Here is a 17,470-nt window from a genome sequence, read left to right as displayed (position 1 = left end):
TATGCTCCAAAGGTATAGTGTGAACGCTGTCATGGTTTAGGGCCTCAGCATGTCTTAATCCAACACTGTGCAGATATTCTAGTGCACTTGATGCATTCCTTAGAGGTTGGGTCTGCTGCCCCTGCGGATCCTGCCACCTGAGGCACTCACCTTGCCCCATGAGTGTGCCAGCCCTGAAGTACAGTCCTCCAGCTCACCCAACAGAGGAAATGTTAATGATTCAAGCAGGAAATCCTGATAGGCAGAGAGTTCTGAAAGTCACCCTTTTAAAAAATCAATGATGTTTCTATGCCTGGGCTAGTGTACCAGATGGTAGCCCAGGTGAACGATCTGGGCAAGTGGCCATCTTTGAGCATTGTTTTGGCTCATCTGCCTTTGTTCCCTTGGAGTTAAACGGTGGAAGCCATAACTGCAAAGCTTAAGGTGAAATTAGAAAGAAAGAAATCCTGTTTAATAGTGCACACAGCAAGCAGTTTTGCATACTGAACCGCCAGGAAGCATAAAAATAGAGTTTTGCAGAACGGTTGGGTGCAATTTGCCCACCTCTGAAGAAAACCAGAAGGGACTGGGTGCATTCTACAACATGTTGCCATCTACTGGAAGATCTTAGTACTGCAAATTTCCATTATCACTATCTGCATAGCAGACATAGAGAGACAGAGGCCAGTCCTCCTAAAGAAACCGTGCTTGCCTCTACTTTGAATAGTGCAGAGTAGACTGTAGAGCAAGAGTGAGAAGCTTCAGGCCCAGGGGCAAATGCTGCACTTGGGGCCTGTGTATCTGACCCTCAGCACTTTTCCCAACCCCCTTCCCAGGCCTTCCCAGCTTTCCCCAGGGAGGTTCGTCTGGTGCCTTCATTATACACCATGGGTAGGCAAACTAAGGCCCAGGGGCCACATCCAGCCCAATTGCCTTCTAAATCCAGCCTGTGGATGGTCTAGGAATCAGCATGTTTTTACATGAGTAGAATGTGTCCTTTTATTTAAAATGCATCTCTGGGTTATTTGTGGAGCATAGGAATTCGTTCATCCCCCCCCAAAAAAATATAGTCTGGCCCCCCACAAGGTCTGAGGGACAGTGAACCGGCCCCCTGCTGAAAAAGTTTGCTGACCCCTGTTATATACCTTTAGGTGCCAGGCAAAAACATCCCTCTTTAAGCAGGCCTTTGGTTGATTTGATTGACATCCCATGCACTTTTAAAATGTGTTGGTGGGGGGAGGTTATTGGGTTGGAGATATATCTCCAAATCTGGGAGAGTTTGGTTAATACAGCTATTAACCAAATGAAAAACAACAAAGCCAGGGATACCTGCCGAAATCTTCAAGTGGGTGGAATTGAACTTACACAACAACTTCACAAGCTCATCGAAAATCTGGGAGAGAGAGGAGATCCCAGCAGAATTTAGGGATGCCAAAAATATCAACCTTTTTTTTAAAAAAAAGGTGATAGAATGGACTGCGGAAAATACCAAGGCATCTCTTTATTAGCTGCAGCCTGCAAAATTCTTGCAAGGATCTTAGCAAACCATCTCCTTACTATATCTGAGGCTACCCTTCCTGGGAGAGTGGACATGCGTTCACTGCTCAACAGCTTCAAGAAAAATGTAGAGAGCAAAACCAATCTCTGTATATAGTGTTTATCGACCTGACTAAGGCCTTCAACACTGTAAATCATAATGCTCTGTGGACTGTCCTTCTGAAAATCAGCTGCCTAGATAAATTTGTGAACATCATTCTGCTCCTCCATGATAATACAGATGACAGCAACAATCACAGATAACAATGGCTCTCAAAGTGAACCAATCACAGTCCAAACGAGTGTTAAACAGGGTTGTGTTATTGCCCCAACTCTATTTATTATTTTCTTTGCCATGATCCTACATATTGTCGAAGGGAAACTCCCCACCAGGGTAGAAATCATATATTGAACAGATGGAAAGCTCTTTAATTTGAGTAGGCTGAAAGCAAAGAATAAGGTTACCATAACTTCCATCATAGAGCTTCAGTATGCTGATGACAACGTAGTGTGTGTACACTCAGAGGATGACCTCCAAACCATCCTAAATATCTTTGCAGAAGCCTACAGAAAGCTTGGCCTATCGCTCAGCATCCAAAAAACAAAGTGCTGCACCAACAAGCACAAAACAACCCCTCTGCAGTGCCACAAATCCAACTCAATGATGTAATGTTGGAAAGTGTCAATCACTTCTCCTATCTGGGCAATTACCTTTCCACAAGGGCCAACACTGATGCCGAAATCCAGCATTGCTTGAGCTTGGCAAGTGCAGCTTTCTTCTGATTGAAGTGCAGAGTGTTTGAGGACCGGGACATTTGCAGGAAAACCAACATGCTTGTTTACAAAGCTATTGTACTACCAACCTTACTGTATGCTTGTGAAACATGGACCACTTATAAACATCATCTCCAACTGCTCTAAAGATTCCAACAATGGTTTCTCTGGAGGGAAATTTACATATCACTTGGGAAGACTGGCGAACTAATGCCAGTGTACTGGAAGAAGCAAAGATCATGAGTGTCGAAGCAATGATTCTTCAATATCAGCATTGTTGGACCGGTCATATTGTTTGGATGCCTGATTATTGCCTTCCAAAGCAACTACTCTATTCCAAACTTTAAAATGGAAAGCATAATGCTGGTGATCAACAAAAGAAGTTTAAAGACTCTCTCAAGGCAATTTTTTTTTTTTTAATGTAGCATAAACTCTGACAATTGGGAAACACTGGCCTGCTAGTGCTCCAATTGGAGAACAGCCTTTACCAAAGGTGTTGTGGACTTTGAAGACACTCAAACTCAGGACAAAAGGGAGAAACAAGCTAAGAGGAAGGCACATTTGGCAAACTCTCACCATGATCAACTCCCACCTAGAAAGCTATGTCCCCAATGCAGAAGGACGTGTGGATCCAGAATTGGCCTCCACAGTCACTGTTAAGACTGTGTTCATGGAAGATAATCCTCCTTAGCTACAAGTGATCGCCAAAAAATAAGAATTGGGTTGTTGTTTTTATTTTGATTATGTACTTTGTGCTTTTATTTTCTGATTTTATCCTGTGAACTGCCCTGAGACCTGCAGGTAGAGGGCGGTATATAAATTCAATAAATAAAATTTAAATAAAATAGATAAATCCTTGAGCCCCTCAAAAACCTCTGCACAGCAGTATAATATAGCCTAAGTGCTCTGCAAAGATAAGGATCACAAGCATTGCTCTACCCAATTTTAGGGCTGCCATATGTCCAGATTTTCTCGGACATGTCCTGGAATCGGGCAGCATAATGACTAATGACGTCTGGGTGGATTTTCGCAAAATCAGCAAAATGTCTGGGAAAACCCAGGTGTATGGCAAGGGAGGTATTTAAGAATAAATAAATAAATAAATAAATAAATAAATAAATAAATAAATAAATAAAAAATAAAACAAAGACCCGTAACTTTTTTTTGGGGGGGGGGAGATATGGCAACCCTACCCACTTTTGTATCTGGTTGCACCCACCACTGACATGTGCTCCCCCAAAAGTTTCCCACTCCTGCAACTGGGTCACAAGGGTAATTATTACCAAGATCACAGCAGGTGTGGAGTGGAAAATCCACCCCCAATTTCATGCCCTGCTGTGGTTGGAGGAAAATCTCTCTTCCAGGTGTGCTGTTTGCATTGGGAGGATATCCCCCATTGCTGCCTTGTAAAGACAGATAGATGAGCAAACCAATAAATTATATTATTATGGTTATCTGGATTGTTATGTACTGAGTTGAATAGGATACAGAATGCAGCAGTCTGATTGGTCCTAGAGCAATAGGACCCAGAATGTAGCAGTCTGATTGGTCCACAGGAGCCACCCAATCCAGCTCCAGGTGGAAGTGAATCCACAACCTGATTGGCCTACAGGAGAATCCTGGAATTAGCCAATCACGTGGGGCCCATTGTGTAAATAATGTATATAAAGCAGACATTCTGGGGGGAACTTCCATTCCTCCTCAGCACTATGAGCTGAATAAAGAGCATGAAATCCACCCTCGACTCCGAGTATATTTCATGGGTAGAGGGCAGTGAATCAACGGGAGATGCATTTTAAAATGAAAGAGTGTGCCAAAACAATCAACTCTTGGAAACAGTTTGGACTTTAGTAGTTTCTGACACAAAGACAGTGCATGATTGGGGGTGTGGGTGTGGTGGAACTAATCCTTGTATACTTAACAAAATGTGGGGTGGGAGGGTGGGGCTCAATTTATTGACATAGGAGAGAAGAATAGCTGAACTACAATGCAGTATTCAACATACACAGCCTGATAAATGGATTGGAACCTACTTAGGATAAAAGGAATTCAAATGTTCCTTTTATTGAGTTTTTCAGCATCTCTCTGAATCTAGCATCTCCAGGGGAAAGCATCTTGATTGGCTGAAGCAGGAACTGTTTGGGAAGGGATGTTCGTCCATTTATTTCAGCTTGCCAGAAAATCCATTGGCAGCCTCCCTTTTTTCATTCTGTAATGCAGGAAATCTATCATGGTTAAGCAATGGCTGCCAAAAATGGAGTTCTCCTTAATTCACAGCACTAGGCTAAGCTGGCAACCTACATACAGTGGTACCTCAGGTTACATATGCTTCAGGTTACATATGCTTCAGGTTACAGACTCGGCTAACCCAGAAATAGTACCTCGGGTTAAGAACTTTGCTTCAGGATGAGAACAGAAATCGTGCTCTGGCGGCGCGGCAGCAGCAGGAGGCCCCATTAGCTAAAGTGGTGCTTCAGGTTAAGAACAGTTTCGGGTTAAGAACGGACCTCCGGAACGAATTAAGTACTTAACCCAAGGTACCACTGTAATATATAAACACAGAGAGGTTCTCCTAGCCTTCCACCCAAATTTTCCAAACTGCTGTGATACCATGGAATATTCACAAATACTCCAAATGCTGAGGAAAGTAGACCTTGGAGTCACCCACTGGGCAATAGATTCTGGACAGACAAAAGAAGTACTTATTCTCGTTTCACATAATTAACCAGTGGAACTCTATTATTATTAATAGATCCATAGATCTCAAAGCAGTTCACAACATCACAATATCAGATAATAGCATCAAACTTAAGAGTGCAAAATATTGCCAGTCCCTCCCTACCCCGCAAAATAGGGGAAGACCCACAAGCCAAATTATTCCTGTACCCATCCGTTTTTAGACTCTGGAATTAATGGTGCATCGGGCTGCCTCCTCCTTTAGATAGCAATGTGCACAACTTTTCTTTAAAATGTGGCAAGCAATCCTTGGTGCATTTGGGATCCACCCTGCTAATTCTGCTGAGTGGGTCCCTGGACATTTGCCCCAAAGTCCTACCCAGATGGCACCATGGGTCCCCACAAATGATCATTATCCAGCAGATTAATTCCAATGAGCAGTCTCTCCGAATCTCTTACACACACAGATACACACACAGAGAGAGACAAAACATCCGTTTCAGTCTGGGCAGAAAAGATCAAAGTGACACGGTTTAAAGAAATGAAAAACGTCTGCTGAAAACTGTTTTGGCGTTTGAAGGAGGAGTTCTTTGGAAATGAAAGCTTTCTTCAGCCTTTCGCCCCAACCCCAAACCAAGCAATGCAGAAGCTAGGAGCTGCCTAAGCATGTTTGGAGCTTTCATGAGACTTTTAAACGTTCTCCTCTCATCTCTGGATCCAAGGAACAGATTTGCTTACGGTGCTGGCTTTCCGCGAGATGGCCCAGACCTGAAGCTCTGTTTCTTAACCGCTCAAAAGAAACCTCTGAACTTTACAGCCTGGAAGTATATAAACAAAATACAGCTATTCAAAGGACCCTGTCAAAAGGAGAGGGGCAAAAAGGAAGATTGGTGGAAGTTAATTTATGGCAGAATGTGAGTTCTTAAAAGTACATATAACCATCTACTGCATCCTACCAATTATACAGCTGAGGCTCCAATACTTTGGCCACCTTATGAAAAGAGAAGACTCCCTGGAAAAGATCCTGATGTTGGGAAAGATTGAGGGCACAAGGAGAAGGGGACGACAGAGGACAAGATGGTTGGACAGTGTTCTTGAAGCTACCAGCATGAGTTTGACCAAACTGCGGGAGGCAGTGGAAGACAGGAGTGCCCGGCGTGCTCTGGTCCATGGAGTCACAAAGAGTCGGACATGACTAAACAACAACAACACCAATTATACAACACAGGGTGCTGGTTATGGGAGCAAGACTGGGGGATCTGTGTGTGTTCAGTCATCAACACCCAGTTTGCACATGGGGAGACTGATCAAGAGGAAGCCCCACCCTACCCCCCATTCCTCTTGCCAAACTGGGACCAGTACCCCACTGGGGACCATGTTTCCTGAAGGAATGCTCCCTCCTGCATATGTTTAACTGACCCTTAAGGTTCTCCAGCAACCCATGCTAAGTGAAATTAGATGGGTGCCTTCCAAGGACAGAGCCTTTTTGGTAGTAGCACCTCATCTACAGAATAGCCTCCCCAGGAAGTTTGAACAGAGTAACTTAACTGAGTTTCCTTTTCATCTGTGTCCCTGAGGAAAAAGGAGAGGAATGCACATTTTATGGCAAGCCTTTCATACATAAAATCTCTTTTATTTTTATAAAATATAATACAAAGTTGCTACACCCATCACTGGTGGAACATTAAATAATTATTACACAGTAATTCAAAACATGGTGCTTTTATGCTAGTATTTTTATGCTGTACGCACGGGGTCAGGACACCTTGGGCTAACCCTTCTGAATAGTGAAATAACGAATTATTTTAAGCATTGCACATCCCTTTAAAAGGGGACCCATCCTTGATTCTAGAGCCTTTCATGAGTCAGTAGGAGCCGAGATACAATATCAAGGCATGACACACCTGGTGTTGAGCTGTACCACTTCAGAATGCAGGTGCTGGAAGCAGTGGGAGATCAAATATTTGAACACTCTTCCATATCAAAGAAACGTCTTTGCCTGTGGAAATCTAGCATGTCAAGGTAGTGTTTGAATCCAGCCTTCTCTCTGAAATGCTAGTCACAGACAGGTGAACCCAGTCACCTGCACTTACCTTGCAAAAATATTTTAAAAGCAGAACAAGCGATAAGACCTATTTGTTAAATAGAATGTCACCCGCATATCTAACAATGTAATCTACGTTACTGAATGCAAGCACAAGAACAGACTTCGTAAATGGGTTTTGGAGGAATCACACATCAGCAATCTTGGCAAAGAAGCTCAATCAACCTCCTTCGAAACATTTTAATTCTGATGGTCACTCTGACTTGGAAATGTTACTTACAGAGCAGGAAAGGGGAACCTGTGCCCCCCCAAATGCTGTTAGACTGCATCAGCCCCAGCAACCATGACCAATGGTCAGGGATGATGGGAGCTGTGGTCCCCAACACAGAGGAATAATCAAATCCAGAAACATTAAAGGGGAACTGCTGTATCTAACACCTGCAACTCTTATCTGGGTGATCCTATATTCTTCTTATATAGTAATGGAAAACTCATTTTTCTGAGTATAGGTCCCTATGTAGCCAAAACAGCACCACCCACAGACAAGTTAGAGATATCTGAAGACATGGGAGAAGTACAAAAAGTGCTTAGAGGGGAAATGTGGGGTGAAACACAAGAACAGCCCAATGAAGATGGAGAATGTTTAATACCCACAGAATGCTGGTTACCTATTGTGACGGGGAGGGACAGAAAACTGCAAGGGCAGGTATGGAATGGAATATAATGAAAAAGGGCATGGCTGGCAACCTGAACAGGAACATTCTGCACTGTAACATTTTGTTGCTGATCCCACTTGCAACTCTTCATTTCTATGTGGGGCTTAAGTTTCCTTTAGAAACAAAACAAAACTATCTTTCATACACCAAACTCCTTCCGCCTTGAGTGCTCTTAAAACCGTTGCCTTAGTTTGGTTCCCAGCATTCATTTGAAGCCTCAAGAACTACTATCGAGGAAGGAAGAAGCAGAAATGTTTAATTAAACAGTGCTAAGCCTGTATCTGGCGGTTCATTTATTTGCATATATAATCATTTAGTGTTTGATCATATTCTTCTAGGGTCCAGAGCCTGGATAATCTGTCGTCTTCTAAACACCTGCTGGAAACTATTCTGCAAGGCTTATGCAGGAAATACTGGAGGAATTGCTGAGCCCCTTTTTTATGATATGAGCCTGCTGATCACATACGTTTCAGCTCCCATTAATCTTAGGTTTGGTTATTGTGACACGTGGCTACACTCTTGTGTTGTATTTGGAGCCTGCCTGCCTGCCCTTCAGAGAACAATGGCAGCGAACGCAGCTTCCCTGATTTTTGCAAGATCAGTTTCTTGCACCTGCCCATACTTGGACTACCTTATCAAGGAAGCGGTTGCTCCCGTATGTCACAGATGCCACTCCAAAGCATCAGGGTGGCTTGAGTGACCTTCCTTATCCAGGGGATAAGGCGATTATGCCAAGTTAAGCACTCGGCTCAGCTTTCTTTCTTGCACAGGTCGGTCTCCATCCTGCACGCCTCTAATGCACAGAGATCCCACTGACCAGGCAAAAGGGGAGAGTTTCATGTACATATATAAAATTAGGCCCAGCAGCATCAGTGCCATTATAGAGATGCCTGCAGGGACATTATTAATGGGTAGTCCAGGGCTCCCAACCCTAGGAACAAAGGAACAAAGGAAACTTCCTTGGTCCACCTAGGTCAGTATTTACTCTCCCAGTCCTACCTAGAGATGCCAAGGATTGAAGCTGAGATACTAAGTAGCCCCTGTTCCCCAACTAAACTAGTGAATGGACAAGTCCACAACAACCCAGACTAAGGAACTTGCTCCTTTCAATTTTATTTTTTAGGAAGCAGAAGCTACCAGATTTATCCTCAGAGGATATACAGTGGTACCTCTGGTTAAGAACTTAATTCGTTCCGGAGGTCTGTTCTTAACCCGAAGCACCACTTTAGCTAATGGGGCCTCCCACTGCTGCCGCTGCACGATTTCTGTTCTCATCCTGCAGCAAAGTTCTTAACCCGAGGTATTATTTCTGGGTTAGCAGAGTCTGTAACCTGAAGCGTCTGTAAGGTACCAGTGTATATTATGTGCTCTATTATATTATCAAAGCCATATAGATTCCAAGATCCAGCGAAGAATGGCAGGCATGCTGCCCAAGCACAACATCAAGGCTGGATTACTGCAATGTGCTTTTAGTGGGGCTGCCCTTGGTTCAGAAGCTTCAGCTGGTGCAGAATAGGGCAGCCAGACTGCTGATGGAGGCAGCATTGCTAAAACACCTGCACTGGTTGTCCATCTAGTACCAAGCCAGGTTCAAGGCTTAATTTACAAGGCCTTGAACAACTTAGGGACCCCTGGAATCCTTATACGCCAGATTGATCACAGGGATTATCTGCAGGAGCATCACCAGTTGTTCCTCTAGTTGGTGGGGCTCCTTTGACAGCAACAAGGAACCTAGCTCTTAGTGCCATTGGTTTGCTCTTGTGGAATACTCTGTCAATGGAGATTCAGCAATCACCTACTGTCATCTTCTAAACACCTGCTGAAAACTATTCTGCAACGCTTATGCAGGAAATTAAGAATCTACCTTTCCATAACAGTGAGCTGATTTCTGAGTTCAAAATTTTCTATATTGTTTTTATTGTATGGATTCATGTATTGATTGTTGTACAGGCAGCAATCATTTTAGGCGTGTCTAATTGATGTGCGCTTGGCGACACACAGGTCCTTTTGGACCCGGAAGAGGGCAGAACAGGGGTGGGGCATACTTATGTGGACTCAGCCAATGCATACAGGGGCTGGGAATGGAAACCCCCCCATGCAAAATGGCTGCCTGCAAACCACTCTGATTTTATGAACAGTGGTATGTATTTTTGATAAAACACACACACAATGGAGAGGACCATTGCTCAGTAGTACATTAGCCTTGCATGCAGAAAGTTCCAGGTTCAATCTCTGGCTTTTGCAGGTCTGAGAGTGACCCGTGCCTGAACACTGGAGATCCACAATCAGTGTAGACAGTATTGAGTTACAGGAACCCAAGTTCTGACCCATTACAAGGCAGTTTCCTATGTTCCTGAGGCATAAGAGCAAGAGACGACATCTTCTTCCTCCACAACCCCAAGGGGTAGGGAGGGAATCAGTTCGTTCAAACTCCAAGGACCAGCTTAACCAGTATCCCAGGTACGTATAAAAATAAATCCCAGCCACATTGTAGCTCATATTATGGAAGCTGCCAGGTGCCTCTATACTTCAACCCTGGCATATAATGCCTACCTGGGACTTTTGACTCACTATACCAACATCCAGACCACACAGCCCAGGAAACAGCTAGAAGCTATACATACAAACTTTCAGTCCAGCCCAGCAAGCATGACACTGTTCAGATGGTCCCAAATATACCAATAGGACTTTTGTTGCAGCTCTGGCTGAACAAGAGAACCTCAGCACTGACTGCGGGGGAGCCAAACCCAAACATCTCTCGCCCCAACAGTGTCACAACACTGATTTTAGTTCTTCTGCTTATTAGCACTCAAAATACAGAAGAGTGTGCCTAAGAGAAAACAGCAAGCTATCAGAAAACAAGAACCACTTTAAGGATTAGCCCCCTCCCCCCCGAATTCTAAAATGTGCTTTCGGGCATTATCTTCAAACTAACAATAATCAATGGTTTCATTAACACTGGGCAATGTAACGTCGATTTACTGTTCAGGGAAGTCCCAGGCGTACTGGAGCAACGATTCCTGAAAGACACGTTTGTGTGTGGTTTAAGAAGATGGGTGGATGGTTGGCATCCATCTGTCTCGGGAGACAATGGAGGGGTGTGCCTTTGAGAGTGAAGTCAAACCACTGGAGAGGTACAGCACCTGCTGTGGCTGTAGAGAATGATACTGGAGAGACAGGATTTGTTGCAGCTGGGGCAGGAGGTGGTAGATGATTTTGTCTACCTGGTTTCCACCACAAGATGGGTTGATATATCCCAACCTCCCATTTTCAAGCCTGGTCTTCAGAGAAAGTGGAAGCATCCCATTAAGTATGATTGCTATGTGAAACTGCCACGCTCAGAGGCAGAATACCCCCGAATATTGGCTCATAGTGGTGGCAGAATGGAAGGGCTGCTGCCACCTTCATGCTTGACATCTGGCTTTCCTGTCAGAAACAAATACTGGCTGGGTGAATCTTTGTTCTGATTCGGCATCGTATTACGCATTCAAAAAGTGGCAGCAATAGGAATCTTTCTCTTCCTGTGTCACTTCTCTGAGTCTTTGGATGCTATAAACGACAAGCTATCCTGATCCCTGAATGGCATGTTGGGAAAATGCGTCATAAAAATGAACTGGTGCTGCTTAGCAAGTCCTCTGGCATATAGATAGGGTTGGGACTAGAACATTGCTTGCCTGAAAAAACTAGGGATCAGCTGCCAGTTAGTGTACAGTCTAGACACGGGCCAATGATCCCACTCAAGATAAAAGGAGCATCCTCTGCTCTCATGTACAGTGGTGACGTTGCTGGAGGAGGTTGTGGTTAATTGCATTCCAAGTGCTCACAGCCTTGGGAGTGCAAACAGGTTTTCTGTTGTCCACAAGTGTTTTTGTCTCATTGAATGCAACTCATCAGCAGCACGATACGCCAATGTTTCCATAGTGCAAATTTCCCTGGAGTTGACACCTATTCCAGCCTACTCCAGCATGACGTAGGTCTATCAACTGATCATGATTGTATCCCGCCCTTCCTCCAAAACACCCAGGGCAGGAGTTATCCTATTTTCCTCATAAAATCCCTGTGAGGTATGTTGGGCTTAGAGGAAAGTTGCTGGCAAAGGTCAGCCAGTCTTAATCCAGCACTCTACATATCTACTAGGCAGCCCGGGGTATTCATTTCCAATATGACCTGCCTTGCACACATGGCCTTGTGGACCAGACCTTTGGAAACTTCCCCCTGCCCCATGCTAACCAGATCATGAACACAGACCCAGATTGGGTGTCAATGGTCCTTCAGGTGCCCGTTGGTATTCAAGTTCATCTCTTTGCTCCACCGGCTCCTCCAGGCATGGTACTTCTTCATGCTCTTCCTCCGCGCGAACCGGCAGATGCTGACCATGAAGACCCAAGACACGGTGTACATGATCACCCCGCCGACCTTGATGAACCATTTGGGCTTGGGCGACATCAACACGCAGTACATCAGCCATGCCCCGACCCCGATCCTCACCCCTGTGAAGAGCACCACAAAGAAGAAGTCCACCACGTCCCCCGTAAGAGTGTGGTAGAGCCCCTTCTCCCGGAGGAACCAACGGGCCTGCAGCAGCGGGTTGGTGATCTCGCTGCCAAAGATGACCCCATTGACCTCCGCAGCTGACTCGCCCAGGGCGAGGGAGATGGTGATGCCCAGGATGCTGACGGTGTGATGGGCCAGCATCAGAGCTCCTTCTGCCTGGAAGTAGACACACCAACCAAGGTCGAAGAGGAAATAACCCAAGCTCATGCAGAGCGCATGGACCTGTAGGGTGGTGTTAGGTGACCCTGAAAGGAAAGGCAAAAAGAAGGTCAGACTAAGGCTGGGCAATATATCAATATATCATCCAAAACTGGTTTGAAGTCCACACTCTTATATCAGTTTCATAATTTTTGACCTGGCAATGTATTGTAAAACATGATGTATGTGTGTATGTGTGCTATGCAAAAATCACAATGTGGGGAAAACCATGAAGCCAGCGAATGCCTCTACATAAAAAGGTAAAGGGACCCCTGACCATTAGGTCCAGTCGTGACCGACTCTGGGGTTGCAGCGCTCATCTCACTTTATTGGCTGAGGGAGCCGGCATACAGCTTCCGGGTCATGTGGCCAGCATGACTAAGCCGCTTCTGGCGAACCAGAGCAACGCACGGAAACGCAGTTTACCTTCCCGCTGGAGCGGTACCTATCTATCTACTTGCACTTTGACGTGCTTTCAAACTGCTAGGTTGGCAGGAGCAGGGACCAAGCAACGGGAGCTCACCCCGTCATGAGGATTCAAACCGCCGACCTTCTGATCGGCAAGTCCTAGGCTCTGTGGTTTAACTCACAGCGCCACCTGCGTCCCCTGTGCCTCTAAATAGGGCCATCCTTATTTCAGATGCTGTGATATACAGTGGTACCTTGGTTCCCGAATGGATTAGTTGACGAACAAATCGGTTCCCGAATGCTGCAAACCCAGAAGTGTTCCGGTTTGCAAATGTTTTTTTGGAAGCTGAATGTCGGCATTGTTTCTGGGGCCAAGCAGCCAATCAGAAGTTATGCCTTGCTTTGCACACGTTTTAAAGTCGAACAGACTTCCAGAACGGATTGAGTTCGAGAACCAAGGTAGTTCTGTATTGGTATATCACAATGTTGAAAACCAGATATCACCCACCCCTAGGTCAGACTGCATCCAGCTTGTAAGAAGCTGTTTTATATTAAGCCGGGCTATTGGTCCACCTAGCCAGTAGTGTAGTGGCAAATTCAGAAGTCTTCATGATACTCACAGCCTTCTAAGATTATACAGCTTTCTAAGATTATACAACACAGGCGTCCCCCCCATCCCCCCTCCCAATGCTGGGGTTATGTTCCGGCCCGCCATGCACATAAGTGAAATCGCATAAGGTGGGGAGCACCCTTTAAACACCATCTCTTCCTCTCTCTTTTCAATCCTTGCAAAAAAAATATAAAAGGCTGTATCCAAAAATATCCACAACTAGAACTGAAGCTCTGGGGCTGGCAGAAGACTGGAGGATGTGCAGGAAACTGGCTGCTGCTGCGCTACCCTGCACATCAGCTGTTAGGCAGGGAGGCTGAGCAGCCTAAACAAAGAGTCGCTGCATCTCCAGTCTCTGCAGGGCTTCCTCCACCCTCAGTGACATCCTCTTTGGGCTCCAGGGAGGGTCTCTACATGAGCCATAAGGGCTCTCCAACTCCTGCCATTTCTGAGTAGGAATTCATTCATTTATTTATTTCCCTGTGCTGCGTGTGTACATAGTTGCACACAAGTCGATTGCACATTAAGTGGGGGAGGATACCTGCTCAGGTAGTGACCGTTTTAGGCACACGTGTGCATCACGTTGAACCCTGAACCATCTGAACTATTTTCAATTCCCTTTCCAATAGCCCCTTATGTCTACTTTGCTGCTGTCCCTGTCCCCACATTGCTTTTCAGGCAGTATGGAGCCAACACCCGATCTAAGGTGAGGCGATTGCAGCGTACCTGGGTAAGACATAGGCCACGGGCCATCGATGAAGCTGATGTAGCCGGAGAGGCAAGTGGCAAGGACCCCGTGAGTCAGAGTGACCAGCCTGCAGCTCCACTCGTAGGTGCGGCCTTTGAACCAATGGCAAGACCACGTGTAGAGGGAGAACCAGCCAATCAGGCTGAAGGCCACCCGGAGGACCATCGTAGCCACCATCCTGTGGTGGGATAGAGGGGAGAAAGAAGAGGATGAAGTTAAATCCCTCGGTTCTTGCAACTAACCAGAAACCCCCCTGCCCCTCACAAGATGTGGAATCACTTGCCAACAATCACTCCTGCTAGTTAGAAATTAGCCAGGCGCCAGGTGCATTTTGCTACTGGTTTGGATCCAACTGTGATTTGTGGGCGCCAGGTTGACAACCACTGTTCAAAAACCTCTGCCTTAGTCCATGGTTAGTTCCATTTCCACTGTGTGTTTTTTTCCTTCTTGCATACTGGGGCAAGTGAATTGTTGTAAGAGCAAGCTACAGTCAAGCAATGTAGTTAAGATCACAGAATCATAAAGCTGTAGCATTGGAAGAGACCCCAGTGCTCATCTAGTCCAACCACCTGGTGAATAGACATTCCATTGTGGCGACCATAACCCAGGTTCATTTGAACCTAGGTTCGAGGGGGCCATATCTTAGTTTCTATAACACTACTTCTAATAGCAATCTTGGGTGATGGGTGTTGTCAAAAAGAGGCGAGGGAAGCTTTTGAGAAATGGGGGGTGCCAGCATTCTCTGGGAAAACCCCACGGTTAGCAAAGCACAAAGAGCCTGAAATGCTGGTCAAGTTATTTCCAATTATTTATTTCCACAAATTATTTATTTCCAATAACTTTTCACTAAGTGTTAAGCAGTACTCTGTATCCTTTGTTTTTTTTAAACCCTCGGCTAGTTAGAAATTAGCCCGGCGGCGGCAGAAAGGCAGGCAGGCAAGGTGTCGTCTATTCTGATCGCACACTGTGCAGTTTCTGTGAGGACTGGAAACTTACTAGGTTTTTAAAAGGAGGGTTAACCAGTTGCATCTGTTTCCACTAGCAGTGTTTCTTAGATAGTGGACTGAAACCTACCAGTGAGCTTTGGGAGGGGGCACTTTCACATGCCACAGCTTGCCCAGTGCCTCCTCACTTGCCTGCCCCAACCCCTAGCCTCACCATAGCCTCTTGCAATGGACTAAATTGTTGCATGGTGAATAAAGGTGGCCGGGAGACAGAGAAATTCAGAAGGGAGAAAAGAATAAAGCTCTCTCTCCGCTGCAGGGCCAGAAGAAGTGTAGAAGGAAATTACAAAGTGAGATCAAAGGTTAGTATTTTAAAATATACATACAGTGGTACCTCAGTTTATGAACTTAATCCATTCTGGAAGTCCATTCTTAAACCAAAGCTGTTTGCTAACAGGATCACTACTTCTGGTTTTGCGGAGTTCTTATATCGAATAGCTCATAAACAGGGCTGTTCTTAAACCGAGGTATCACTGTATATTATTAGTATTATTATTATTATTGGAATGACAACAGATAAATTCGAAATAGAAAGGAGGAGGGGAAGAAGGGTTATGGGAGGAAGAATAAAATGTAAAGGGAGGGATGAAAGAAACTGGCAGTTTGGGGAGGGCAGTTAAAGTACAAGTTAAGCGTGAAATAAAAATGGGAGAAGAAATTGCAGGTGATGGGTAAAAACACTTGGAGAGGTATGTCAGGTTGGGAACAACCTCCCCCCCCCCCCCACTTTGGATCAGCAAATGCTGCCTAAAATCGGGAAGGTGATGCACTGAGATTTCCCGCCACACCACCTCCTACCTGAGCCATTTCAGTGGAGGTGCAACAGGTTGGGGGGGGGGGCTTTTCATTTCAGCAATTTCTTAAAGGAAAACCGAGCTCCTTGCACCTGAACTCTTAAGTCCCTTCCTTTCCCCCTTTCCTCCAGATCGGTGGGGAGGAGGCGCGAGACCCTTTGCACGTGCTTCGAGCTTCTCTTATTGGATGCCTCGTCCGTCTTCAGGGCCGAGGCATCCCTGGCGTTGGAAAGAAGATCCGGGGTTAAAACCCCGTTGGGAATCCCGTCTTCATGCCTGGGAAGCGCCGCGCGCGCTCTCCGCGCCCTCCCTTAAAGAGGCTTCCGCCGCCTCGATGGAACGCAACAGGAGGTCCCCAGCCTCCGACCCTAAATACCTTCTCCTGCCCTGCAGAGCTCAGCAGGCTCGTGCGCCCTCTTTGGGGAACCCCCGCGCGCTCCTTGGAGAGGTTACCTGGCCCGGAGCGCCGACGGGGCCACAGCGCCGCGCCCCCTCCCGCGGCTCCTCCGCCCCCCGGGCAGGCGAGGCGTCTCCGCGTTAAGATGATCGCCGAGCCGGAGGCGGCAACAACGGCGGCGGCGGCAGAAAGGCAGGCAGGGAGGGAGGCGGAGAGGAGCCGGCTTAGGGTCACCTGCTGGTGGGGAGGAGAGATCGCAGCGCCGAGGACAGGGTGGGGACAAGGGGCCGGCCCGGGAAGGAGGGGAGAGCCTGAAGCAGCCCACCCCCTCGGCGTAATCGGGGGAAGGAGGAGAGAGAAAGGGAAGGAAAAGGATGGAAGGTAGCGAGCGACAAACCCTCTCCAAAGGTCGCTTCCAGACGAGCTGAGCGTCAACCCCACAAGAGCGCCCAACCCATGGTTGTCAGGGTTGTCAGTTGTCAGTCAACCAATGTCAGTCCTGCTCAGAGTAGGCCCTTGAAGTCAATGGACATGAGCCACTTAGATTCATTCATTTCAAGCGGTTTACTCTTAACAGATCTTAACTGGGAACACACCCACCCCACCCGTTTCCTGGCGTGATCGGAATTGGCCGGTGCGCGTGTGTTAAGAAAGGAAATGAGCGGGTGTCTGATCAATAATTTCAGTGGGCGGGAGGTGTAGAGAGACGCTTCCGTGCCTCTTGCCAGGTCTTCCAGGAACAGAGAGCTCCGGCGAGGAACAAGTAAAATCTGTTGCGCAGGTGATCACTCAGGTGAGCTGGACGTGACCCCTTCGAAAGACTTATCCAATCCTCCCTAAGCAAGGAGGGACTTTGCACATACGTCAAGGAAGGTTTCCAGCAGGTGGGGTGGGGTCGAGGGCGGAAGCGCCGTCCAGGCTGCGCCTTCGTCTTGTGCTGAAAACGTCATTTTGACAGCTCACTGAGAAATTCATGGATGAGAATGCGATCCATGACTACGGCTAGGTAGAGACTATAAGTACCACACCTTT

At 46.4% G+C, this 17,470-nt stretch overlaps 1 protein-coding gene across 3 annotated transcripts; it reads right to left on the bottom strand.

Annotated features, from left to right (window-relative positions):
• Positions 1–9,625: 9,625 nt before the first annotated feature.
• On the bottom strand, positions 9,626–17,273 carry LOC310696052 (TLC domain-containing protein 5-like). 3 transcript variants are annotated; one of them, XM_083481197.1, is made up of 3 exons: positions 16,836–17,273; positions 14,222–14,421; positions 9,626–12,524 (listed from the first exon to the last, which is right to left on the bottom strand). In XM_083481197.1, exons 2-3 carry the CDS (start codon positions 14,418–14,420, stop codon positions 11,986–11,988), a joined length of 738 nt encoding a protein of 245 aa, XP_083337323.1. In that variant the 5' UTR covers position 14,421; positions 16,836–17,273; the 3' UTR covers positions 9,626–11,985. The 3 variants fall into 3 exon arrangements, with proteins under 3 accessions (XP_083337323.1, XP_083337324.1, XP_083337322.1); XM_083481198.1 differs by lacking the exon at positions 16,836–17,273 and adding an exon at positions 16,495–16,597; XM_083481196.1 differs by lacking the exon at positions 16,836–17,273 and adding an exon at positions 16,046–16,397.
• Positions 17,274–17,470: the final 197 nt, after the last annotated feature.

This window comes from Podarcis liolepis (genome assembly GCF_965112155.1).
Source record: "Podarcis liolepis genome assembly, chromosome: 16".
In the NCBI taxonomy this organism is placed as follows: Eukaryota; Metazoa; Chordata; class Lepidosauria; order Squamata; family Lacertidae; genus Podarcis; species Podarcis liolepis.
This window is presented reverse-complemented; position numbering and strand designations above follow the sequence as displayed.

What these genes read in the sequence shown, in the direction of transcription:
- LOC310696052 (XM_083481196.1), bottom strand. Translation starts at nt 16,095, where the DNA reads ATGAAAAGCCCCCCCCCCCAACCTGTTGCACCTCCACTGAAATGGCTC. An exon ending in CCTCCACTGAAATGGCTCAG is followed by an intron (nt 14,422 to 16,045) that starts GTAGGAGGTGGT and finishes ATCCCACCACAG; the next exon opens with GATGGTGGCTACGATGGTCC. An exon ending in GTGGCCTATGTCTTACCCAG is followed by an intron (nt 12,525 to 14,221) that starts GTACGCTGCAAT and finishes CTTTCCTTTCAG; the next exon opens with GGTCACCTAACACCACCCTA.